The sequence below is a fragment of the Tursiops truncatus genome, chromosome 3, assembly GCF_011762595.2.
Source record: "Tursiops truncatus isolate mTurTru1 chromosome 3, mTurTru1.mat.Y, whole genome shotgun sequence".
In the NCBI taxonomy this organism is placed as follows: Eukaryota; Metazoa; Chordata; class Mammalia; order Artiodactyla; family Delphinidae; genus Tursiops; species Tursiops truncatus.
In genome coordinates, this window is record NC_047036.1 from 157,670,131 (window position 1) to 157,697,277 (window position 27,147).

The 27,147-nt window shown below is 46.9% G+C and overlaps 1 protein-coding gene across 11 annotated transcripts in view; it reads right to left on the reverse strand.

Annotated features, from left to right (window-relative positions):
• The window catches only part of BRD4 (bromodomain containing 4), an 81,897-nt gene that overhangs the window by 33,060 nt on the left and 21,690 nt on the right, over positions 1-27,147 (reverse strand). For 5 of the 11 annotated variants that reach the window (XR_012331027.1, XM_033853783.2, XM_073802979.1 and 2 more), the window contains exons 2-3: positions 10,004-10,288; positions 985-1,303 (exon numbers count right to left, since the gene is read on the reverse strand). The exons of 1 other annotated variant lie outside the window; for it this stretch is intronic. Coding sequence is in view for 6 of the 10 variants with exons in the window: in XM_033853783.2 (XP_033709674.1) it covers positions 985-1,303; positions 10,004-10,113 (429 nt within the window). In the remaining 4 variants the exon portion in view is untranslated. Of the gene's footprint in view, positions 1-984; positions 1,304-10,003; positions 10,289-27,147 lie in introns of those variants that run through there. 5 more of the 11 variants (XM_033853788.2, XM_033853789.2, XM_033853787.2 and 2 more) reach the window with 2 other exon arrangements.

Below are 27,147 nucleotides of genomic sequence, written 5' to 3' on the forward strand. Positions count from 1 at the left end.
TGTCCCTCCTTCTTGAAACCGGACGCCTGGCAGAGGCTGAGGATCCTATACCCATGCAGCTCTAACTCGTAAACCCACGTCTGGGTCAACTGTAACAATCATCTGATTCCAATTCCCTCGCCCAGGTCAGTGTGTGGGATTTGGCAAACAGCAGAGGGCAATTTAAAGACCATTAGTCATTGATGCTTTGAAGAAAGGAAAAAATTAACACATTTATCCTGTTTGCTCCCGAGGTTCAGTTAAAGGTACAAGCTGAGTTTCCAGAAACATTTGCTAGGAATGTGGGCAAATGGAAAGCTCTCAAAGGAAAAAGGAGAGGAACAGGGGTACAAAAGAACAAAGGCAAGTGCAGCATGGCCACAACAAGGCGGGCAGGTGTGAGGGGGTGTGCAGAGGCAGCCAGAGGCAAAGCTGCACCCATACTCCCTCTCTCCATCCAGGCCACCTCCATGTACTTGGCTCCCTGGGAGTTATTCTACTACCTTTCCCTGCCCTGTGCTCTGGGTGATGACGACAGCACCAGTACCAGAAGAGGTACTGCAGCAAGCCAGTCCCTCTCACAATCTGACCAACCACGTCTGCTGAACCTACTGGGCCAAGCGAGCTGACCACATCTGAGGAGGGAGGGCCCGGACCACCAAGTGACCCCACTTTAGCTCCCTATGGAATTGAAAGGCAAGCTGCAAGCAGCCCTCTACCCGTTTCAACATCTCTACAGAATATTTCCCAGAATGCTAGTATCAAAGAAACCAGTTATTATTTAGGCCAATGAGCACGTTTTCTCTCCTTCCCCACTTCCATTCATCAGGACTGCTGAAAGCACTCAGTCAAGGGCCTCGTGCGTGCTGGAGTTCAGAGCTGGACCTCGCGCTTTTCACAATGACTCCAAAGGCATCTCCACCCTCCCGTAAGTCCACCCTCACCAGGAGCAACACAGGAGGAGACCTGAGGACGGCAGCCCCGGACCCTGCCCAAGTTACTCACAGGGAGGTTTAGCTTGACGGCATCCACAGGCTGCTGGAAAGGCCACGCAAACTGGTGTTTCCATAGTGTCTTGAGCACCACTTTGAGCAGATATTGCAGTTGGTTGGTCTGCCTCTTGGGCTTGTTGGGGTTGGAAGTCTCCGGGGGAGGGGGGTTGGTGCTGGCTGTGTTGGCTTGCTGGGGTTGGGCCTGGGCCTGCGTTGTAGACATTTGGGTAGTTTCTAGTCCATCCCCCATTACTGGCAGATTTCTCAATCTCGTCCCAGGGCCGCTCTCCGCAGACATGCTACTGATCCCATCACATTCTTCACTGGGCACTCTACAAGGGAAGAGAAAAGCTACCATCAGAGACCAGGCAGCAGATGGGTGCCACTCACAATGACACATCCCCCAGGGCTGTGGCCTCCAAAGGCTGAGCTCCTCTGGTGAAGACTGATCAGGTTGGCTGGGGAGACACTCCATGCACTGACTAAAAGGGCCCCAGTGAGTGTGCTCCTCAAAGATTCATCATCCAGTAGGGAAGAGAGATCAGGTACCAACTCCGAGGGCCGGGACATGGAGTCTAGAGTCAACCAGGAGCTGGAAGGGTCTGTGGGAGCTATGGAGTTCACAGGGAAGTGGGTACAATATGCGACAAACCAAGTTTTCACATCTGAGAGCTTTTACGGGACACTGTGTATGAGAGAGGATGATTTGCAAGCCCCAAATCATGTCGTTTTCATTAAAATTCTTATTTGTATTTGTGGTTCATGAAGCATCTAGCCAAGTGAGTAATTCCACTTGGTGAGTGGGGGCCAGGCAGGACGGAGCAGGAAGGCCAGGCTGCCCACTCCTGACTAGCCCACGCAGTCCACTGCTGAGTGCTCACGCTTATGAAGAACGTTTTCTTGGTAACTTAAATAATATGTTTGCTGATTACAGAAATACCACAAGGTAACTGTGGTAACATAAAAATGAATCCATACTTGACCTACTGTTCTATTAACCAGCTTTTCAAAGCTTATTTATAAAGGTGTAGAGGGGCACCTCCTGTGATCCGCTAGGGGCTTGGGGGTGGCACATGAGCGTCCCCCCTCCATCAGTGCCTCATTAGCACTCTGTCCTGTGCACTGCCCTCAACAACACCTGCTTCAAGACACACCATGAGCATCACTGCAAGGGCGACTTTGTGCACCTGTCCAGTTATTCTAACAGGACAACCACAGGGCAGTGGGTTCATGTTTTTAATGTCAAACTGTCCCTCAGAAACACATTAACCCAGTGGTCCCCAACCTTTTTGGCACCAGGGACTGGTTTCGTGGAAGACAATTTTTCCACGGAAGGCGGGGTGGGGGTGGGGGCTGGGGACATGGTTCAGGTGGTAATGTGAGAGATGGGGAGAAACAGATGAAGCTTCACTTGCTGGCCCGCCGCTCACCTCTTGCTGTGCAACCCGGTTCCTAACAGCCCGCGGACTGATGCTGGGGGTTGGGGACCCCTGCACTAACTCACCCCTTACTCAGAATGTCGAGTTTCTTCACTCTATTAATGAGAAGAAACATCTGCTCAAAAGTACTGATCATCTGCACTTTTTGTGCACTATTTTTCCGACACCTTTCTGAGGGCAAGAAAAAGGAATGATCAGTCCCTGCAGGAAGAAAGACTGAAAGTAAGCTAGGAGCTGCCTGCATGTAATGAGCAACTCCAGTAATAAACCTAGGAGTTCAGTGAGGGTAAGAAAACCTCTGTGGCTGACGAAGTCAGGCAAGGGCTTAGGAAAAGAGGGAAGATTTTTAGGACCACAGGAGCTGGTAGGCAGAGGGCACAAGAAAAAACACAGCAAGCTGGCTGTCTCTGTCACAGCTTTCTTTCTGGAACACACTTAGCACATACTAGGCACTCTAGTTGCTGATGAATTACTTTATAATTCAGTCCAAGTGTAATTTGAAACAAGGTTCTCACAGTGGTTTCTGTAAATGCAGTTCCAGCAAATTACCGAATTTTAAAGCACAAGGGAGAACTTGCTATGTAAAAGCAACTCAGTGGTGAGTTCATCATGGGGGGCTGTGGAGAGCTGGACCTCTTGGCCCGAGGCCTGACAAAACTGACATGGCCAAGGAGATCGCTTTCCTTCCAGGGTGCTCTGGTTGATTACAGGTCTAGCTATCAAATGGCCAGAGAGCACACATGAAGAGAGTGCTGCCCCAAGGAAAACGCTGCCGCAGGGCGGGAACCTGTGCAGGAGCAGCCCATGGCCACTGCATGCAAAAGACTCTGGATCTCAGCAATTGTCCAGTGCTGGAGGAAGGGCGTGTTACAGCAGTGTGAGTTAGGTGTCTAGATGTGGTCTTGCATCTGATGCTAAACTTAACTATTTAATGATGTCCAACTGCTTTCAAGATGCCAGCAAGAATTTAGAGTTTACGCCCTCCCAGGTAACTCCCAAGACCCAAGAGGGAAGGGACAGCTCCTATGACAACTTCTAAGTTTTCTACACGGAGAACACCAGCCCAGGAAGAACACTTACAGGAAGGAGGGTTTGTAGGTGCAAAGCCGATCCCTGGTACCTCTCTTGCACACACGGTGCTAGAGATGGGGAAGGGACACCCAAAGCTAAAACCAAATGGGCATCTGGCATAAGAATGTGATGGGGACTGGAGGTGGAGACTGGCTGGCCAGCAGCCTGTGAAAGCATCCCTGAAGCCAAGAGAGCAGTGTGCTAGGAGTTCAGGACCACGAAGGGACATTTCCCGAAGCAACTTAATTTGATGATGGGTTGATGAAACTTTGCAATAGCACAACAACCTCGAAGGAGCACTGTGGACTACAATAGTTTCCAAAGGCAGACATGACTGGATAGGCCTGCTTCAGGCTCTGGGGATACAAGGCACTTTCCTTTTCCCATCAGGGGTACTTCTGGTATAAGTATGGCCAGAACTAAGCACCATGTGGTCCTGGGAAGAAGTGTCATGCAATGAATCAAGGTGGGACAGAGGGGATGGAGGTGCTACTGGTGGAAGGGAGGTACATGAAGTGCACCTGGCTGGGAGCTTGGAAAGGACAGGGTGGATCCTGGAGCCCTGACTTGAGTAAACATACCCCAAAGAAAGCAGGATGAGGCCACATACAGATCCAGGGAGAGGGAGCATCCAAAGGCTGGGATAAGGTGTAGAATCATCAGAAAGGGCTTGCTCAGAGAAGAGAACAGAGGGAAGAGAGAACAAGGGGCTAGGCTGAATCACTCGACACTGAGTGTAATGTGGGAGGAAGGGAGGAATCTGGCTGAGAGCATGTCACTGCTGACCTAAGGCAGGATGTGAGGGTAGCCTAAGGAGGCGACAGAAGGAGGCAGTACCTGGAAGCTGCGTTTGGCTGTGCATGGAGCTTTGCAGACAAAAAGCATGCCTTCATTCCTAAAGTGACTGGGCAAGGAAAAGAGAAAAGATTTCTCCAAGTTATGAGGTTTAGTTGATAAAGAGTGGGACCTCAATCTCAGAGAAGCAGTGTCTATAGCCACCTGCAGAGTGACATGCTAGGGCTCAGGTGGGGCCATAGGAGGGTTCACAGAACCGTGTCCCTGAAGCCATCAGGGAAGCACAGACTGCCTTTAGGTAGATGGCATTTAATTACTTACTCCCCTCTTTTCATTTCTTTTTATTCTCCTTCCAGCATTGACAAGGAAAGTCCCTGTTTGTGCCAGTGTGAAAGGTTGGGCTCAGAGGTGTCAGCAGACGATACTATTATTTGGATGGAATTTAACATCACTGTTTTGTTCTCGTGGTTTTGTTTTGTTTTTTTTTTTTTTGCAGTACGTGGGCCTCTCACTGTTGTGGCCTCTCCCGCTGCGGAGCACAGGCTCCAGACACGCAGGCCCAGTGGCCATGGCTCACGGGCCCAGACACTCCGCGGCATGTGGGATCCTCCCGGACCGGGGCATGAACCCGTGTCCCCTGCATCGGCAGGCGGACTCTCAACCACTGCGCCACCCAGGAAGCCCTGTTCTCGTGGTTTTAATTTTACTGATATCTATGTGTGGCTCCTGATTTAGCTTCCTTTCAAAATAAAGGTACTATAAACAAAACAGTAAACTCATTTAAAAAAAAAGAAAAAAATCCCCACAGTTAAGGATGCAAGTATCAAGACAGGGAAGGACAAGGATAAAGTGGGAGTGGTGAGGGCAGCCTGGCCTGTGGCCTCACTCTGTGACCCTCTCCAGAGGAGAGCCAGCCAAGACTTACTGCAGATTCCAGGTGGGGAAGCCAGTGGGCTAGAAGAATTTGTAGAAAACTGCTGGAAGGAGGGAGGATGGAGAGGCATCCACAAGATGGCAGAGACTCTCCCTCACAAACCCTCCATAGGTAAGTGGATGGGGACGATCATTTATTGGGCAACAACAGAAACTGGGGTTTGGGGCTAGTAAGACAGAAGGGGGAGACGGTGGCCACAAATCAGATACAGAAAGATACAGGATATGCTGAGTGCTTGGACACAAGTATTGACAGAGGGGCAGCACCACAGAGAAGGAAATATGTCACTGGGGTTTAAGGACACCTGGAGTCGTTTGGGAGAGGGGTTTTCATGCAGCAGGATCAACATGTCCAAAGGAGCAAAAGGGGATGAATGTAACTCTGGCTCCATCAGGAAGGGAGTCTTGGATGTGCTGGAGAAGCAAGCATGGGAGGGAGGGTGGCATTAAGTGAGGATCTCATTAAGTGAGGAACAAGAATGATGTGCAGTTTGGTTTCCACTACTAGAGGTCTCCTAGAAAGCAGCTCAGGAATTACACAGCCAAGCATGTGCCAGGTGAGCTATGGCACACAAAGGACAGGAGCAGCCCCACCCTGAAGGAGACGCTCTGGCCCTAGGACAGTGGAGCTCTGTCAGCCACAAGGACGCAGGTTGCTGGGGGGAGGGAGGGGAGCGAGACAAGCCCATCCCACCAGGAGGAAGCAGCCCCATAAATTTCCTATTAAGTAATGACATTCTGGAACCCTTCAAGCAGTGTCCCCGAGGCAAGCTGAAATCAAGGTAAATGACTTCTGGAGCTTCCGGGCTGGGCTGTGCCTGTTCTCTCTCCAAATGGACTCTCAGCAAAGCCAAAGGATGGAGGACTCTGGACACAATCACTTTCCTTCACCTTCAAGCCAGGCCCACATGGGCCCTTGAGCCAAGGAAGCTGAACTTTCTGCTCAGAAAATGAACAGACCTTTTTCTACAGAAAATCTGACCCTTTAACTTTGTCTTATCTCTGCTTTAAATCACTACCTCTACCACAGAGGCTAAAACACCCTTTTTAGCCTGCCAGCTCACATCTGACAGTGACATTTAAATCCTCACAACTCTGAGATTGCTTCTAGCCTCATCCTCACTTTAAAGATAAGGAAACCAGGGCACAGAGAAGTAACTTACCCAGGAAGTGGAAAGATAGGCCACTTCTATTATGGGCTGCTGTGGCCCATAATTTGACATGATTCCTGGGAAGTTTCAGTTGAGCTTTGAGAAATCCCCATTTGTGAGCTGAACATGCACCCCCAGGAGCGTCCAATGCAAACATCCAGGATGGGCTGGCCCATCTTAAGTAACATGAAAAACTAAGCACAAGACCCACATACTTGTAACAACTGAGGTCAATTTATAAGGAAAAAAATTGCTGGAGGTTGCCAGCTCAAATGAGAAGGCATGATAACGTGGTTTTGACAGATGAGATGGGATCCATAAATATATCAGTTTGTCTTACGATGCTCTGAGGACAACCAATGACAGGTGACACCCATGGCCCCGATGTGAGGGATCATGAAATACGAAAACTGAGCCATGGGGATAATCATGGGATGCTTTGGACTTCTGTTCTGTACCCACTTGGGGCCCAGGCAGGACTCGCACCTCAAGAAACCACACCCAGACAGTCTGTAGCTTGCAGCTCAGCCCTCCCAGGACTGTGGGCAAGTAAACTCCTTGGGAAACTTTAAGAAGCCATTCATGCATATTGCAGCAAAACACCAGAATCTCTAGTCTGTTGTGGGCCAAGAAAGAGAGGCACTGGTGAGCAGCGCTATGTGAAAGCCACACAGGACGACTCTTCTAAGGCACAGATCCAACTGGGTTGACACCTTGGGTAAATTCTTCCCACAGTGGTCGCCTCTACCCTGCACTGTCCCAGCCCCTGACATCAACACTCCGAACGACATGGTGGCCACAATGGGCACCTTCTCTGTCACCTTCATGCCTTTCATTTGCTGTACCTGGTGCTTCCCTGATCTCTGTCTAGTGACTCTGATGGTCAGCCCCCCACACACACACCTGGGAGCCCAAGGGCAGGGCCATCTTTACTTTTCTCTTGGCCTTTCAGTACACAGCAAGTACTCAGTGAACAACTCAGGGGCTACAGTGACCACACACGATTGTCACCCTGGGGCTTCTAGCTCAATTTCAAAGCTCTGGAAAAGGAAATCAGCTCACAGTCTCACACGGAAAATTGCTCAGCCAATGCATCTCATCAGAGCTACATGCCAGGCTTAGGGACTCTGCAGTCGACATGATGTTCTTTGAGTGATTAAGCAATACCTGGGTGAGTATTGTGAAAAAGAATGGCAGAGTTGCTGTGGCCATGGACAGAGAGGGTGTGCACTCCTGTGGTGGGTAAGGTAGAGAGGGACAAGGCTTGTGATGGACAGGGGAAGGCACAACTGATGCAATAACACAGGCACAGGTCTGTAAGCAGGAGAGATACCAGTGCATATGAAGAGCTTAAAGGAGGACAGGCAGGATGGGACAGTGCAAGGGCCATGTGACCATGTTGGGCTTTTGTTCTTCACAAGTCCCAGACTGTGGGGTAGGGAATAGTAAGTTCATCCTCAACTATACCTGCACACAGCAGCACGCTGTTTACAGGTGCAAAAGATGGGATGCGTGGGGACAGAGTTAATCAATGAGGGTGCACGCAGGGTGCTCTCTGTGTGCTCTCAGTCCTACAGGAAATGAATGGCTCTCAGCACCATGGCTCAATGGGGAAAGGAGGCTGAAAACTCAAACTTATAAATCTATCTGCAGATATGGAGGAATTAATTGGATTCTCACGACAAAGTATACCGTCTTCAAAAGTTTTACATCTGAAAGATCCAAATATGCTTTTCCCTCTCTGTTTTCACACTGATCTGTGGTCGAGGTGGGAGCCAGCAGGTACTGTGTTGAGATAGTTGAACGTCAAGGGACAGGAAGAGAATTTCACCTATTGTTTCCAACCCAAAGAAGGCTGCATGACCCAACTGTGTGTCTAATTTCTGGATCTACTCCAAACAGGTATCTTACAACATATTCCCAGTTTACAGGAATAAGAAGAAAAAGATGAAGAGACATTAGATGGTCAGTGTCCTGGTTCCCAAACTGAGTGTTGAAGGACCACAGGGTGTTACAGTAACTCAGAGAGGCACTGTGGGAACCAGCAGCACAAGGTAATTCATAATGTTAGACTGCACCATATTCCTTTCGACAGTATCATATCTTACAAAGCCTGAATTTAGGTTGCTGTGATAAAAAGCAAACAGTTGGCCCTTGGTGTCTGCAGATTCAACCAACAGCAGATCAAAAATATTTGGGGGGAAACATTCTAGAAAGTTCCAAAAAGCAAAACTTGAATTTGCTGTGCACTGGCAACTATTTACAAAGAGTTTACACAGTGTTTACAATTATTTATATAGTGCTTACATTGTATTAGGTATAAGTAACCTAGAGATGATTTAAAGTACAGGACAGAGGACATGCAAACACTATGCCATTTAAAAAAATATTTTTTTTTACTGGAGTATAGCTGATTTACAATGTTGTGTTAGTTTCTGCTGTATAGCAAAGTGAATCAGTTATACGTATACATACATTCACTCTTTTTAAGATTCTTTTCCCATATAGGCCATTACAGAGTACTGAGTAGAATTCCCTGTGCTATACAGTAGGTCCTTATTAGCTATCTATATTATACATAGTAGTGTGTATATGTCAATCCCAATCTCCCAATTTATCCCTCCCCTCCCCTTTCGCCACTGGTAACCGTAAGTTTGTTTTCTACACCTGTGACTCTTTCTGTTTTGTAAGTTCATTTGTATCATTTTTTTAGAGTCCACATATAAGCAACATGTGTCTTTCTCTGTCTGACTTACTTCCCTTAATATAAATCTCTAGGTCCATCCATGTTGCTGCAATATAAGGGACTTGAGAACCTGCGGATTTGGGTGCCTAGCAGTGTGTGTCTGTTATGTGTGTCCTAGAATGAATCCCCCACTGATACCAAGGGACAACTGTACCATGTAAAAACTAACGTGGGATAGGAAATGTGGATGGCAGGTGTCTAAGGTTCTGGTTCTAAGGTTTGAGGAGTTGTGCGGTACCCAACAGGCACACACATTCCATAAGGAACTGGCTGTAGTAATCCAAGAATATCATATTTTTCCCTTCAATTTATGTGCCCTCCCCTCCAAAACAGCTATACCATTGTTGGGACATTAGTATTTATTCAGTTGTTTGTATCTAACTACCTAATAAACAAAATTGTTAGGTATTTCCTTTGGCCTAAGATCATGATGAAAAAATTGAGATGCTAATGATGCTGTGAACCAAGAAAGTTTGGGAACCTCTGGGTGCGCTAATGAAAATAAAAATGTCAGTTCTTTTCCTATGTTTATAGACCCCTGATTAAGCACTCCTGCTTTCAAGGATATTGTTTGCTATCATTCCAACTCATCTAAGGACAGATAGTATTTAGCAGCCAACACAATTGCAATGTTTTTCAAATTTCAACAGAAACACTTTCTTTCCTGGAGATTAGGAGGCGAGACAGACATGGGGTAGGCTTGGGTCTAGGCTTCTGAAAGCAAGCAACAGAGGAAAAGAGAAAGGCTGATTCCTGGAGATTCAGTTCCAGTTCCGTCCATTGTGAGAGGCTGACAGTTACACTCTGTACTTGTAGTTCCACCTTAACTCCTGGTGTCCCAGAGGGCCCACGAAGCCCAGTGACCCCACCTTGACTCTGTCCTGTCCATTCACTCACCTCCATCCTAAAGTGATACAGCACGCCGGGAGCAAGATGCAAGGGAAGGCAGGAACAGTGCAGATTAACTGGAAAGCTTCATGAACTCTCCCATGAAATACAGTGACCATACTCAGCAGAGCTTTATGCGAGCTACCAACACACACATCTCTGCTAGGGCCTAGATAAGCTCGCCAGTAGGTAACTGCTGCTTCCTGGGCTGACGCGCTGTACTGAACACTTATTTAATCCTCACAGCAAGCCTACATGGGAGGTGGTGGCCTCATCACCTTCATCTTCATCCTCCTGGCAACAAAGAAACAGAGTGGGTGGTGGTCTGGTCAGCAGAAGGTCACCTAGGGCTGTCTGTCTCTTGAGTGCTCTGCTCCACAGCTGCCTCTGCTCACCAAGCCCAGGGGCAAAGGCCTAGCCAACTGCTGGGCCCAGAGGGTCTGTTGTTTGGCTGAGGGCACCCCACATCCATGTCCTGGCATGTATTAATCAACAGACTTTCCCTTTCTGCAGAAGCAGCTGAATGTCACATGACCCTCAAGCAAGTTCCAAAGAATTTCACCCCCGCACACAAATCAAAGTCAAGATAATTCTCGCAGCACCTGGCTATCTGTGAATTGGCCCACATCATGGGTGAAATCAGCGGTACACTTCCCTGCTGATGCCATGGAGGGGAGGTGGTCAAGGAGTAGAGACCTAATTATTTATGCTTCCCAAGCAGTAAATGGTCAGAGTGGCTATGGCTTGAATTTGTTTCATGTCAAGTAAAATGCTGGCCAATGCCAGCTGACCCCAGTCTCTCAAGAAATTACAAGTTCACAGTAGCATTCACCCTTCAGACAAAGGAAGACCCTTCCCCATCACTGCAAGGTTCTCTTATAAAGAATCACTTGGGAGGCAAGAGAAAGAGTCTAACCACAGACAGAGAAGGGGATGGGGGACCCTGACTTTGGTAAAAACCTGGCAATTTCTCAATACTAGTCAATCTGCAGTAAATCTTATCCTGTGCTAGGAACATCTTCCTTGAAATGTTAGTTACACTGACTATGGAACACTAATATCAGAAGGTATGTTTTCCTCCTGGTCCCAGAGCAGAAGCTACTTCCCCCATTCACAGTGAAGGCCCGTTCCACAGTGTGATCTGTGTCAGAAGGGAAGCACAAACAGGATTACTTTTCCATCTGACCGGCTCAGGCGGCTGCTAAGAACAGTGCTCGTGTCATCAGCCAGACTGACGTTTCTGGAGTCTGGCCAGTGGCTGTGTGCTGAGGCAGCTCTTAGAAGCCTTAATCCTCCTTCATGCAGCTTGTACATGCCCCGTCCCCCTGCCCCATGGACTTGCCAAGCAGGGCCCCATCACCTCAGACTCAAGCTGGCAGCTGCCTTGAACCAGGCGACCCAAAGCGGAGATGAGCTAGCCTTCCTGCTAAGGGTGTGTAGACACACTCTAGCTCTCTGTCCCCCACTGGAGGGAACCAGGCCCACAAGGACCTTGCAGCCAGGAAGACCAGGAGCCAGACCCCAGCAGGCCACAAACCCCGCCCCGTCAATGAGAATTCCAGTCCCTTTGCTTTAGAAACCAATCAGCAGGCACATTAAATTAGGGGCAGTGAAAGTTTTACACCATCTTTTCCCTATGAAAGTTGCCAGCAGCTGGAGGTACAGTAAAAGGTTCCACCGTGACACACGGCTTACATCATGGTGTTGATGGTTAAATCTGGGCAGACAATGTGTGAATTTAAAATGTTCCTGAGATGGGCATGCAGTTAAAAAGAAACCAAAACTTTGATATGGGGAAGATCAAAACTACTAAAACAGCAGGGGGAGGCTAATTTTTCCTACAAAGCGCCAGATAGTAAATATACTCAGCTGTGCAAGACATACAGTCTTTACAATTCCTCATTCTACCGTTGCCATATCATGAACGCAGCCTGCTAACAATCTTTAGACAAATAGCTATGGCCATGTGCCGATAAAATTCAGACTGGCCCACAGGCCTCAGTTTGCAACCCGTTCCATAGATTTCTAGACTTTGCGTCAAGGTGAGGGAAATGTAGGTGACAAAATGCTATGTTAGAAAAGTAAAATGCACAATACAGATGAAATTAGGTAAAGATATACAAGTGGGTGAGTACGTGAAACCATAAAATGAAGTGTATGGTGGTGGGTCTGTGGACCACTACACCTATTTACATTTAAAAACCAACGAACAGAGGCTTCCCTGATGGCGCAGTGGTAGAGAATCTGCCTGACAATGCAGGGGACACGGGTTTGACCCCTGCTCTGGGAAGATCCCACATGCCACAGAGCAACTAAGCCCGTGCGCCACAACTACTGAGCCTGTGCTCCAGAGCCCGTGAGCCACACCTACTGAGCCTGTGTGCCGCAACTACTGAAGCCCACGTGCCTAGAGCCCATGATCCACAACGAGAGAATCCACCGCAATGAGAAGCCTGTGCACTGCAACAAAGAGTAGCCCCTGCTCGCCGCAACTAGCAGGCTTGACCTGGCCAAGTCTCCAAGTTAGAGGCTGGAAGACTGACAGAAATACAGTGCCATTAATTCAAACTCTGCATTCCCACTGACCTAGGTCTCAGGTTGTGCCCTTCATAGGTAAGGTAAGACTGACATTTTCTTCTGGTTGCCTCTTGTAAAGTTATTACTCCTACTTCTCTGTCTGCCATTACTTTTAAACCTTTTATTTTTAAGTGATTTTGTTTTCCAAAAGAGCTGTTCTGGTGTATGCAACACTGAGATTAACCGACACTACAATATGAAATGCCAACAAAACAGGCTATTATTTCATGTAGAAAAATCCTGCTTTGAGAGGTGGACTCCAATATAGCCACAGAGTCATGCAGATTGCAAAGCCAAGGCAGGCAGTGACGCCAGGCACTTCCTCTGCCTAGATGAGAGTTCCCCAGTAGGAAGGAAGCATAGGTAACGATGGAGAACAGAAGAATCTGCAAGGAAGCAAGAATGGGAGATGGTGTTCACTTCGCTAAAGATAAAGTACTGAAGTGAAGAAAATGTCTAAGAGTGAGAAACTAGGATTAACCAAACAAGGCTCAAAGTACAGTCTTGGGTGGCCTGGGTGTAGATCAGAAAGCTTTTGAGAGTGACATCACATTGGTTCTCTGGAACCCTCCCATTTCCAACAAAAGGATAAAATCCAAGCTCATGGTCCTCATGAATGAAATTTAAAACTAGTACAGAAAAAACAACTATGGTGTTTTCTAGCACGCCAAACACCAGGGAAACATGTTAGTGCTGACCTCCAAGCAAGTGGTCAAAGTCAAGCTGTTTGGGAATTTGGGAGGCAAAGAGGAAGGTAAATGAAGTGCAGACGATGAACAACCTCCAAGACCCGATGGGTAGCAGCACATGGGCGAGAGGTAGTTTACTGTCTGTGGCTGAAATGTTCCAGAACATGCCAGCTCACAGGCACACAGTTAGTCCTGCTATGTTTAAGTGGAAACAACATAAAACTGATGAATAGACCCATGAGTGGGAAAGGTGACATTCCAACCAACTTTCCTACAATTTCATTCCCTGGGAAGCAACCTCCATGAGTATGCAAGGCTAACAGGGTGAGAGATATCCCCACAAGAGCACATCATGTCTCTAAGCTTCTCTTCAAAGCAGCAGAATGGTAGCTGAGAGGCAGACTCAAGACTACACTTACTGGGGAAAAAAGGGGCCCAGGAAGATGGCTAACACAAGAGCTTCCAGAGACACCATTATCCTGACATCCAAGTGACACTTCAGCCTTGACCACCAAGACTCCTCACTGAGAGGGAAGGCCTAATCAGCCCCTCAAAGGCCAAGAGGAGACATGGAGACACACCAAGGAGCCAGGAACAGACACATCTATCAAGGACAAGGGCACACACTGACTCAGAGTTTAGAGATGCAGGAGAGCCTAGTTACCTTGATGAAGAGCTAAGGCTTATGGGTGACCTCTTCTTTAATGATATTACCCTCTGACCTTCACTGTGAAGCTGAATTTTAAAAGAAAGATCTGAGAAAAAGAAGGATACATCTGTCATTATCAGGCACTCTCAAGAGGTGGCTCCAGCTAAGATGACTTTTCCTCTTACCTTGCCTCACCTTTCATCAGGTACAGAACCCAAATAACAATGAGAGCTGACAGTGTCTAAACTAGACATGCACTGCCAAGGTTACAGCAAAGGCTGGTGCTCTAACAGTCAAGCAGCCCCAGGGAAACAAGCCGAGTGGCCCTGGCTTCCACACACCATTGACTTCCAGACAGGTGCTTCTCCTCTCAGGTAAGGGCAAGCCACCTCCATGCACTGCAAGGAGGTCCCTGCCCTCAGCAAACATTCAATGTTTACTTTTGCCCTCAGGATCTAACCATGTCAGTTTCAGATGGATGTGTGGATTTAAATAACCAACCTCCTCTAGATCTCAGCAACTTTCAGAGTGCAAAGAAGACAATCAGGGACAAAACTCACACTATTTCAGATGAGAACAGCTAGGGAAGCAAAGAACTTGACAGGGATCTGTTTCTTTGTGAAAACTAATGTTTCTGCTTGCCATTAATTCCACCTAACTCCCACTGAAGTAAATGATCCACAGAGGTCAAGTGCCCCAACTCTGACACAGACAGAAAAGTGGATACAGGTGCTGAAGAGAAAAGGTCAAACACCACAAAGCATGTTTGATCTCTAAGGTGGGGGGTGGGGGTGGGGTGCCCCCCATCCTCCCATCCCAAGCCTCCAGCCACTCTGCTCTGGGCAGCTGGGCCTTGCCACAGGCAGTGGCCACTGGCAAAGTCAGCCCTGTGTGCTGTGCCCCAGGGGACCTCAGCTGCAGCAGAATTTCACAGACTCATATTCTGCTGCACAGCCCAAGTTTACTCCTTGGCAGACATGGTCAGGTCAGCTTGTCCTTAGCATCCACTTAAGAAAATAAGAGTTGCTCACTGGTGAGGCGCTCTCAGCCCATCAGAAACCAAAACCCCTGCCCCAGTACACAGACTATCACACTCCCAATGAACCTGCAGCATTTCCTGGAACTCCTTGTCACTTTTTTATTAAAATCAGGAATAACATTTAAGGGTGTGGAACTAACGTTCATCACACATGAAGCTTCAAACCAAGATCTAGTGCACAGAATGACTGAATAAAAAAATGAAAATGTGTGCACACGCACATCTCAGTGAAAACGCCACCTGCACTCACTGGGTTTAGTTAACTGGTTTGCAAGCCGTGCACGGGGAAAGCTGGAGACCCACAATGCTAAGCAGCTTGAGGTCCATGGCCCTTCCCTACCTCTCCACATAACTCTCTGGCATTCTATGAGTTCTTCTAGACTCAATGCCCGGCGTGTCTCACCCACCAGAGAGCAGAGCTGAACTGGGCTGGTGCCCCCACTACCCTCTCTGGGGTCTCAATGTCCTCCCACCAATGATTCCCATCTCTCTGTGCTGCTTGGGACCTGGGACAAAGAGCTACACAGAAGAGGAGCAGAGAAGTGTTCTCCTCCCATGTAACCAGTAACGTAGATGGGTTGCCACGTTCCTCCCACCCCCTAGAAGCCTTACGCAGATGATAGATTCATCTGGGCCCCTTCCCTCCACCAGTCTAACACTTAGTGGAGAAGCAAAGGCTTCAAGAGGTGTGCCCAGTGTCAAGGGCTCAGAGGCCCCTAGGCCTTATTAGGACAGGACAGAAATGAGAAAGAGAATCCAGCTGAGAATTCACCAAAAAACAACAGGGCCCAAAGTCTTTAGGAGCCTAGAAAAGGAAGTCAGAGGAGGACCTGGTGGAGGGTGGCAATGCAGGCTGCTGCACAGAGGAAGAGATCCTTCACACTTGTACTATATCTACATGTGCCTGATAGAAATAAATGTGATCAGTCAAGTGAGTTAACAGTATATTTCACTGAACCCAATATACCCAAAATATCATTTCAATGTGTAACCACTATAAGAAACAGACATTTTACTTTTTCATACTAAATGTCTAAAATCCATGCGTACTCCACACTTTCAGCACATCTCAATTCAGGAGCTAACTTTTCATTCAAAATATTTGCTCTGTATGTAGATTTTATAAAGTTTAAAGTTAAAAAAGTAGATTCACGGACTTCCCTGGCAGTCCAGTGGTTAGGGCTCTGCACTTCCACTGCAGGGGGCATGGGTTCGATCCCTGGTCAGGGAACTAAGATCCCACATGCCACACGGCGTGGCCAAAAAAAAAAAAGAAAAAGTAGATTCACATACCCAAGATGTTCCAAACATACTTCAATGTTCTCCAAAACTAAATGGGCATGCGTTTTAAAATCTTAATTAGAATTCAATAAAATTTAAAAATTCAATTCCTCAGTTCCAGTTGCAACTCATCATTTTTTTTTTGGTTTTTTTTTTGGCAGTACGCAGGCCACTCACTGTTGTGGCCTCTGCCGTTGCGGAGCACAGGCTCCGGACGAGCAGGCTCAGCGGCCATGGCTCACAGGCCCAGCCACTCTGCAGCATGTGGGATCCTCCCGGACTGGGGCACGAACCTGTGTCCCCTGCATCGGCAGGCGAACTCTCAACCACTGCGCCACCAGGGAAGCCCGCAACTCATCATTTTGATGATGTTCAAGAGCCCCAAGAGATTAGGGCTGATCTTACTGTAAAGATGTAGAAGGTTCCTCCTGCAGAAGCTAGGAGGGCTGGGGCATACATATTAGGAACTCAGCTCCAGTGCCAAAGGGACCCAGACCATTACACATTCAGGGTTGGTGTGACCCTAGTCAGTCCACACCCACCACCTTCATCACATACAGATCCACCTGTGCTTTACACCAACTTGCTATTTATAAACAAATATACTTATTTAAAAGAAAACATTAACATATCACATGCAATGTGTGAACCTGTCTGAATGGGAGACAGACATTTTGGGAGACAACATGGGAATTCTTAATATGGGACGCAATTATTGTTGATTTTCCACTACGTTTATTGTGGTTTTATAGGACAATGCCATTAAAAAATAAAAATAAAAACTTACACCTTTTATATTACTTATCCTTTTACTGTGGCAAAATACACATAATATGAAATTTACCATTTTAACCCTTTCTAAGCATATAAGTGACATTAAGTACAATCACACTGTTGGGCAACTATCACCCCTGTCCAGCTCCAGAACTACTTTCATCTTGCAAAACTGAAACTCCATACCCATTAAACACTGACTCCCCATTTCCTCCTCCCTCCAGCCCCTAGTAACCACCATTCTACTTTCTGTCTCTATGAATCTGACTACTCTAAGTACCTGATATAAGTGTAATCACACAGGATTTGTCCTTTTGTGTCTGGCTTCTTTTACTTAACAAAATGTCCTCAAGGTTCATCCATGTGTAGCATGTATCAGAAGTTCCTTCCTTTTTCACGGCTGAATAACATTCCATCGTATAGATACAACATATTTGTTCACTCATCCCTCCACGGACACTTGGGTTGCTTCCACTTTTTCACCATCATGATATACTGCTATGAACATGGGTATACAAATATCTGTTGGAGTCCCTGCTTTCAAGAAAATGCCTTTATTCTCAAAGAGATGTTTGCTGAAGTACACAAGGTAAGATACCACATTTGCGACATACTTTCAAAGGACTGAGGGGAAAAAAAACAAACCTGTGCATCGATAAATAAAACAAGTGTGGCAAAATGTTAATTGGTGAATCTACTTTTTGTAGCTATGAAAAATTTCAAAATTAAAAGAAAAAAGTCATTAACTTAAAAACCAGCACCAACTGCTATAAAGAGAAAGTCAGTGTAAAAATAAGGACAATGAAAACAATGTTGGCATGGCTTCTAGGCCAAGATTCTTAGCACTCAATGTATATACAAAGGGAGATTAGCAACTGATGAGACTTCTTCCTCAAAGTGACAGAAGGACTGTGGGAAACTGAAAAGGTAAATGTGCCCTTCTCCCATGGGGATTGCTAGTCCTAGTACTAGCTGAAGTCATGCCACTTAGGGGTTAGGCATCACACAATCTGGTAACATTGTTGGGCAGTTGGAGAGCAAATTTATCATGGAGGCTACCGCAGGAACAAATCAAGACCAAACTCGGGGGGAGGCATGTGGAAAATGGGGTCAGACCCAAAGATAATTTAAGAGGACAAGTCCCAGTTGTTGAGGCCAAAAGGGAGCCCAGGATTAACTGTTGAGCCACCACAAGACAAACCTGGATCCAGGTATAGGAGCGAAGAACACCTGAGCTGAGTAACAGGGCCGAGTGAGACCATTCGGGACATTGTGTGTCCAGAGAGGAGAGTGCCCAAATTGAAATCCCTGCCAGGGGAGTAGGCAGAGTCATGGGAATCAGCAGCCTCCTGGATGGTGAAACCACAGGGCAGGTTAGAAGTGGTAGGTGGGGGCCCGTGGTCTCAGGCACCACAGCTGCTCCTGGGATTTTCAATGAGGCTGTTGGCAACCTGCGGGGTTGGGGGGGGGAACCAACCACAGAAGTTTGTCCTCCAAGAGTTGAATAGTTGATGTGAAAGTGGAGGAAGCGGAAACCAGGAAATGTTTAATGTGAGGTACACAAAGGCTTTTAAAGCATCAAGACATTGAAGGAGAGTTTTGGATCAAGGCGAACACACCAAAGACAGAAACAAGATGAGAAAATAACTTCCAAAGAAGGTTCCAGAGCATGGGCTAAGATACTGCAGGGCCCCTGGGTTCCTCATAACTAGAGGAAGGGGACTGGAACACAGGTTCCAGTTATAAACTTAGCTGCTTCCCAGAGGCTGTTTTGTGAGGCACACGCAGAATTCAGCCAGGACTACTGACACTACCCTGAGCCCTCCACAAACTTGGATGGTGCCTCCCACTAGCATTAAGGAGAACTGAGCCATTTTGCACTTTCCTTGTTCTGGCCTCAGCAGCCAGTGCTACCCAGGATCGTGTGCTGCACTAGGCCAATGTGAGGAAGTCAGCACATAAGGGTGACTTCAGAATAGGGTGGGGGTGCCGACCCGGGCAGATGAAGGAAGGCAGAGCTCTGAGTCCACCCTCAATGAATGGCATGAATGAGCTCTTTCTATGGCAAAGGAGAATGTGCAACAGTACCATCTGCTATGGAGAAAGAAAAGTCAGAGAACAGGCACGGAGTCCTCAGCCCTCCACAGCCTGGGAAAAACAACCACCTGGGTCCCCACCATGCCAATGCAGCTGGAACAGGCAAGCCCTGAACATGAGAAGCCAAACAATGTGAGCTATACAGTCTCTGTAACAACTGGGGGGAAACCAAAGTACAGAACCACCTCAGAATTGCCTCATCTCCTCCACCTCTGGCTGCCCTATTCAACCTCGTCACGTCCCCAACTCAGCCCCCCACGTTTCCAGGCTCAGATATTAGTTCCCAGAGCCAGTGAGGGTTGAGATGCTTTACCAAGATGCCTCCAAATTACTCCAGCAGAAAATTAGGCTTCTTATCAACTTAAAATCAGAAAATAGGTGGGCATCATTTCCCCAACCCTAAACGGCTAACAGGATAGCTCAATCTGATGAAACCAGGAGAATGGAAGCTGGGAAAGGTGTGGCTTTCGGGGGCACTGCCCTCTCCCCATGGGGGCCACCACCCACAGCCAAGACCCTGCTCCGACGGGCAGGAAGGCATAAGGCACTACCTCCCAGAGTGCCACCGTCACCTCAGCAAGAGGCTCAGGTGAAGGAAAGCTTCCTGAGGAAGGAATTCACATTTCTGTTTTATTTTGTCTCTTAGAGAGGTTTGGTTTAAAGGCAGGATAGACAAGTTAAAATCACCTGACCTCCAAGCTCTGGTTGGGGTAGAGTGTCACACACCTGAACACAAGAATCCCCAATGATAGGGAGTTCCCTGGTGGTGCAGTGGCTGAGAATCCACCTGACAACGCAGGGTACATGGGTTCAATCCTTGGTCGGGGAAGATCCCACATGCCGCAGAGCAACTAAGCCCATGTGCCACAACTACTGAAGCCCTCGTGCCCTAGAGCCCGCACACCGCAACTACTGAAGCCCGCATGCTGCAACTACTGAAGCCTGCACACCTACAGGCTGTGCTCCGCAACAAGAGAAGCCACTGCAATGAGAAGCCCGCGCACCGCAATGAAGAGTAGCCCCCCTCTCGCCACAAGTAGAGAAAGCCTGCGCGCAGCAACGAAGACCCAAACGCAGCCAAAAAACAGAAACCAAAGACCCCAATGATAGAGACCTGTGAACAAGGTTTTGAAACCCAGAAAATGGAGTCCCTGAAGATTTTACTGAGGACCCACTTTGGATTAAAAATAAGCCCCCATCAAGCACCCCCTCCCCACAATGATACCAGACTAAGTTGAGTGCCATGCAGATTATCAGAAGTGTACTCAAACGGAGTCAATGTTGAAAATTTAATACTGGACCATTTAAATTCTCTTCAAACTGCAGCAGACTTATAATGGTGTTTTCAATGTGCCTTCACTAATCCTGTTACCATGTTAGAGCACAAAATAGAATCTGTTCCCTTGGAGTTCACTGGTTGCCATAGGAATGGCATCAAAATGCATTATACTTTCAGGTACAGAAATGCACCATGGGTGCTTAGGAAGAAAAACCGTTATCAAATCCACTTCAAACTCAAATCCCTTTAATAATAAATGGGTGGAAGTATACCTAGAACACAACTTAAACAGATGTGCTCCAGGCCCGGGGAAGAAAAGGAAATTTCACTCAACACAAACACAGAACACCAGCCCTGTGGAAGACCCTCTAGGGAAACAGAGCCAACCTGGCCAGGCTACCCTCCTGACCAGGACCCACCATACTCTGCCCCCAGCCTGGGCAGAAACTAGAGGCAACAGAGCTCGCAGCACACACACCTTCCAACTCCAAGTCCACAGTTTTCATATTTCTGATTTATTCAATTTTTATACTGACCCATACTTATGAAAACATAAGCTTTCACCCCCAGTAGATGTAAGTTCCCTAGTAAGTTAGGCTCACTATCTCTAGTGAGTAAATACAAGAGATATAGTCTATTATAGATCTGATTTCAACCCAAAGTATCGTTTGAGACCTTTTTTTTTTTTTTTTTTTTGACATGGACCAATTTTAAAGTCTTTACTGAATTTGTTACACCATTGCTTCTGTTTTATGTTTTGGTGGGGTTTTTTTCTTTTTCGGCCGTGAGGCATGTGGGATCCTAGCTCCCCGACCAGGGATTGAACCCGCACCCCGTGTTGGAAGTCTTAACCACTGGACCACCAGGGAAGTCCCTGATTTGAGACGTTTTAAAATGCGTTCTTTATAAAGAAAAAAGTCTATTGCATTACAGAGGTAAAGGTCCCAGCAAGACCTAGATGGAAAGAGCTATGCATGCTGGCACTTTAGACCCCGAAGAACCCCAAATCATGGGGTTCTGATAAGGGCTGAGCTTGCTCCTTTTGCTAACTTTGCTCTTGTGATCCAACTACTGCTCTTCTCACCATTATCTGGCCTGCCCCGCTTCTTACCTTTGCTGCCCCACTTCACAGACACGTGCTAACATGCATCTGTCTTGTGTGGGTCTATAAGGAGATGGTGTTGAGATTAAGAACAAGCTGAAAACCAACTGGTCCAGGCTGGCCAAGCGGCAGAGGCCTAGGGATGACTGGGTATACCCCTGTCGTTTGAGGTGTTCCTGGTTTAGGTGAAAACTTTGGATTTCTGATTCAGCTACTTAACAAACACCTTACTGTGTATGTTTTAATACTACAGGCTCTTGGGATTCAGCACAAAGACACTTGCCCTCATGTGCTCACATTCTGGCCCAGAGGTGGGGGAACAGGGACAGCCAGACAACAAAGAATGAAAATAACAACTAAAATTATGTGATGTACTATGTAAAAAAGAAAGGATGGGGGCACATAGAATTGGAGCTTTTCCAAGTCCCTACTCCTTGGGACTTTCACAAAAGCAAGACTGTGGTTCCTGATCTCATCCCATTTCATCCATATTATGCATTGAAAAGGAAAAACAGTCCACCTGGCTCACAAATTTTCTCCACTGAAACCTCTCATTCATGTGTAAATTACTCTAAAGATGGTTCCCTAGATATGTATCTATTTTGAACACAGGGGCTTGTGGCTTACTTAAAACCACAGCTTCGGGCTTCCCTGGTGGCACAGTGGTTGAGAGTCCGCCTGTCGATGCAGGGGACACGGTTTCGTGCCCCGGTCCGGGGAAGATCCCACATGCCGCGGAGCGGCTGGGCCCGTGAGCCATGGCCACTAAGCCTGCGCGTCCGGAGCCTGTGCTCCACAACGGGAGAGGCCACAACAGTGAGAGGCCCGCATACCGCAAAAACAAAACAAAACAAAACAAAAACAAAACAAAAAAACCCCATAGCTTCCATTCAGTGACAGAATGTTTACACTCTCACCTTTAACAATAATGAAAAAGGACAGAATTTATTTACCTCTGAGAATTTACATATAAGACAAAAGAATTCATTAAGCCAGTTCCATACTACAGTTTTACTTTTTGCCTACACATTTACAATACAAGCGTATTTTCCTGCAGAGAGTCGTGTCTGAGAGACAAGTCATCCTTGACTCCACCCCTCAGGCAGGATACAACAAGAGCAAATCCTAGGTTTACCTTCTGGTACACCAGTTATTTTGCTGGTAGTAAAAAAAATGATTCCCTAAATATTTATTTATTTGTTTTTATTTTTGGCTGTATTGGGTCTTTGTTGCTGTGCGCAGGCTTTCTCTAATTGTGGTGAGTGGGGGCTACTCTTCGTTGCGGTGTGCGGGCTTCTCATTGTGGTGGCTTCTCTTGTTGCGGAGCACGGGCTCTAGGTGAACAGGCTTCAGTAGTTGCAGCACGCGGGCTCTAGAGCGCAGGCTCAGTAGTTGTGCCTCACAGACTTAGCTGCTCCGCGGTATGTGGGATCTTCCCAGGCCAGGGATCGAACCCGTGTCCCCTACATTGGCAGGTGGATTCTTAACCACTGTGCCACAAGGGAAGCCCCTGATTCCCTAAATAAATGTCACAATTTTAAGCCCTGCTGAATGACAGCTTCTCAGTTGACCAAAGCCTGATTTTTCATTTCGCAAATATGCTCCACCTTTAATTAGAAAAACAGGCCAAAAAGAGTACCCTAGTTATAACAAGCCACTGTACTTACACATTTCCTACCCTGATCTTCTCTCTATGTCAGAATTCCCAGAAGTTTCACAGCTCCTATGTGCCAAAGGCAAAAGTGTGCCTTAATCTGGGAGGTGCCTTCACGACCCTCTACCCGTGACTGCAGACTCGGGTGACTTATCTACACCCCAAGGGTCTCCTCTTTACTGCTGGAAACTGTGGCCCCCAAAATCCTTGCCATTATTTGGACTAAGCAACAGGCTGTGGAGAAAGCGGCTTACCTAATAAAACACTGTAAGCACGTGGAAAGTATCTACAGATGTTTCTTTGAAAATCCCAAACACCCCAAACTGAAAGCATCCTAGGTTTTGTGTTTCACAATTTCGGGCCCTAGAGGATTCCAGCAAAGGAAGGAGAGCACATCTGTGCTCCTTTTGGATTTCAGTACCCTTGGAAGGGCTGACTCATGCAAGACCACCATGCTCAGTTCACACCCGGGCGTCCTCACAACAGCCATCTACCATCAATGCCAACAGCTCAAGGGGACCAATGGAAGCACCACTCAAAACAGTGACATCCAAATGGAAAAAGCCAATCAATAATAAACTCACCTTCAACTCAAAACAAGATTAACCTCAGATGCCAATGTAAAAACTGAAGCTGAAAAAACCGTGAAACCCAACAACCAGAGTGGCTGTTTGCCGGTGGGGGGGGGGGGGTGCGGGGGGGATGGGGGTTCTGGCCACTTGAAAGCCCAGAAGGGTGGCACCGGATCTACCACAAAACCCAAGACCACTGAGCAGGCAGGCTTATCTCCGTCCCCAGGACACCAGATTAGAAGCAGCCCACAGAAAGGGGAGAGGAGCAGTTGAAGGCGCAGGAGGAAGCAACAGCTGGCAATTCGATAGCAGGCAAGGAGACAATTATGCCATTTTATCAAAAGGAAAAACAGCTAACAAGTTAACCTGCCATGGAAGAGAACAACAGTCTTAGGCGACCTGTGCAGGCACAACCTGTTAGTCTGTGGTGAATATGATCAATATCCAGCTAGCTACCCAGAAGTAAGGCACACCCATTAAAAAAATTGTTTTAAATTGTGGTAAAATATACTTAAGGTTTACCACTTTAACCATTTTTAAGTGTACAGTTCCGTAGTATGAAGTACATTCACACTGTCGTTCAACCATCACTACCATCCACCTCCAGAACTTTTTCATCTTCCCAGACAGAAACTCTGCCCCTATTAAACACAAACTCCCACTCCCCTCCCTCCCCCAACTCCTGGTAACCACTATTCTATTTTCTGTCACTACAAATTCGACTATTTTAGGTATCTCATATAAGTGGAATCACATAATATTTGTCCTTTTGTCTCTGGCTTCTTTCACTTAGCAGTGTCTTTAAGGTTCATCCATGCTGTTAAGCACAAGTCAGAACTTCCTTCCTTTTGAAGCTGAATATTGTTCCATTATATAGATATGCCACACTTTGTTTAACCATTCACCAAGTGGACATTTGGATTGTTTCTACCTTTTTGCTATTGTGAGTAGTGGCAGTATGAAGTTGGTGAGGGCACACCCCTCTTTACCTCAGGGCAAAGCTTCTGGTAATTCATTTCAGGAAGTTTTCCATCTCAAATGACTAGGAGAAATAGCTTCAGCACTTAAGTCAGTCAGAGGCCCATATCCCAAATTTCAACAGGGCCCAAATACAGTCAAAATAGTTAATTAGGCTTTAACAGTAAACCAGACCACCATTCCCTCTGTCCTCAGACTAAGGTGCTCTGCCATGAAGTTAGTTAGCAAAGGAAAAATCCAGTAGCCAGATTTAAATAAAAGCCTTCAAGCCAAACATGCCCAGAAGAGTCTGTGACTTGCCCAGTGTTATGTCTCTCCTCACGAGACTGTGCAGCTTCCAGATTCTCAACGCTCAGCACTGACTCAAGAGTGAAATCTGGCTAAACAACGGTTTACAGAACTGTACAGTTGGCAGCATCTGAGAAACCCCGAAAGAAAAAAAAAAGGGATGCCTGGGCCCCTACTCACAGAGATTCCAGTGAAAAGCGTCCCGGGTAAGGGCCAAGTATTAGGATTTTCAAAGCTACCGAGGTTATTCTTAACATTCAAGCCAAGACTGTGATCCACTGCACAAATCAAGAACTGGGGTGCCAATGCCAGGACATACCAGGAGTCTGCGAGTTTTCACAAATGTAATTCATAACAATTTTCTCAAAATCTGTGTTGAGTAAAACATAAGTGAAAACACCAAAGCCTAAGGTTCTCCTTCCCCTTAATCTCTTCAGCTGTAACTGATAAAATAAAGGTCTGGATATGCGGTTCACAGTGGAAGAGAAAGACACGCTGGCCTCTACATACACATCTGGCAGAGAGTCCGTGATCTCCACCAACTAGGTGGAAAACAACCTCATGCAGAGATTTTCTGGGTCCACTTGTTTCCTCTCCAGTCCAGAAGCCAAGGGGACAGGAAGAGGAATATGATTCTGCCGCCAGCACGGAACACAACTGAAACTTGGCTATAATTCCAGGGCTAATTTCTGGGTGTGGAATTTCCCTCTTTCCCACTACTTTTCTCCAGAAAAGTTTTCTCAACATACCACAGCAACCAGCAACCTAGGGCAGGCTCATGTTCCAAAGGTTCATCAAGCCAGTTCTTGGGATGTCTCTGCCGGGTTCCCAGGGAAGAATGTTGTAAATGATGGCTGGATGCCAGGACTAATCCAAAATGAACAGAAATGCTGATCTCCTTGGAGCCTGGGGCTCTAGGGTCTGGCTGACATCCAAGATTCCCAGGATGCAGACAGTGTGGGGTGAGGCCTGGAGTTTGGGCCCTGTGTGGTGAAGTGGCAAAGCAGTCAAGGATAGTGAATAGTGGGGCAGGCTGTCCCAGACCCATTCAGAGAACAAAGAACTAACACATCTACTTTCAAAAAGAGAAAAGATAAAACCATTCTTCGACTATGATTGTTTCCCCCATTGCCTCAGCACTCAACACCATAATACTTCATCTTCCTTAGAATTTCCGAATCAGGTACCAATTGGAGGTGCCACGAACAGGGACAGTGGCCCAGGGAACAAGCCATACCGTTGAAGCTGAACCTTGGTAGAGCCTGCCCATTCCAGAGAACCAGCTTGCTAAAGGAAGCTGCACCGCATCCAAACTCCTACTGCAGCCTGGGGGTGCCATATTCTGGTGTCTACATAGAATGTGTCCCTGGCACCTCAGAGCACTGGGCACATGATAGGAGTCCAAGGATTCTAGCCAGGTTTCCCATCTTTCTCAAAAAGATGCTTGTTGTTGCTCACACATGTACCATTCTGACACACCTGATTTCTTCCTTTGAATATACTAGGCCTTCCCTGTCTGAAATACCCTGTTCTCCACAGTTCCCCATCCTGGCAAACCACTCTCCTTCAAGAAGCCTTCATTGAGTCCCCATCCCCTTCCCACACCAAGTGTGCCATAGGTGGCCTTCCCAAGAGTTCTTGTGGCCAGTTTTTGTCTTATCATAATCCCAGGATCTACTTAATACTGAGAAACTAGACACTTTCTCCTTAAGATCTGGACCAAGGCAAGGATGTCCTTTCTCACCACTCCTCTAACATCGTGCTGGAAGTCCTAACTAATACATTAAAAAAAGGAAAAGAATACAGATTGGGAAGAAATAAGACTGTCTTTATTGGCAGATTACATGACTGTCTATATAAAGAACCCCAGAGAATCAACCAAAAAAACCACCTGGAACTAAGAAGCAATTACAGCAAGGTTGTAGGATACAGAATTAATATATAAAAGTCAACTGCTTTCCTATATACCAGTAATGAACAGCTGGAAATTACAACCACAGCATACACTGAACTGTGATCATGTTTGTTCCCCTTCAAGTTCGTACTGCTATGGACAGCATCAAGTCAGTGCTTGGCAGGCTGAAAGGTCTCAATAAACGTTTGAATAAAGCCAGAAACAAACCATGGATACCAGCCATGCAAAGTCCAAAGCCTGGGACAGAGGCCTCCCAACC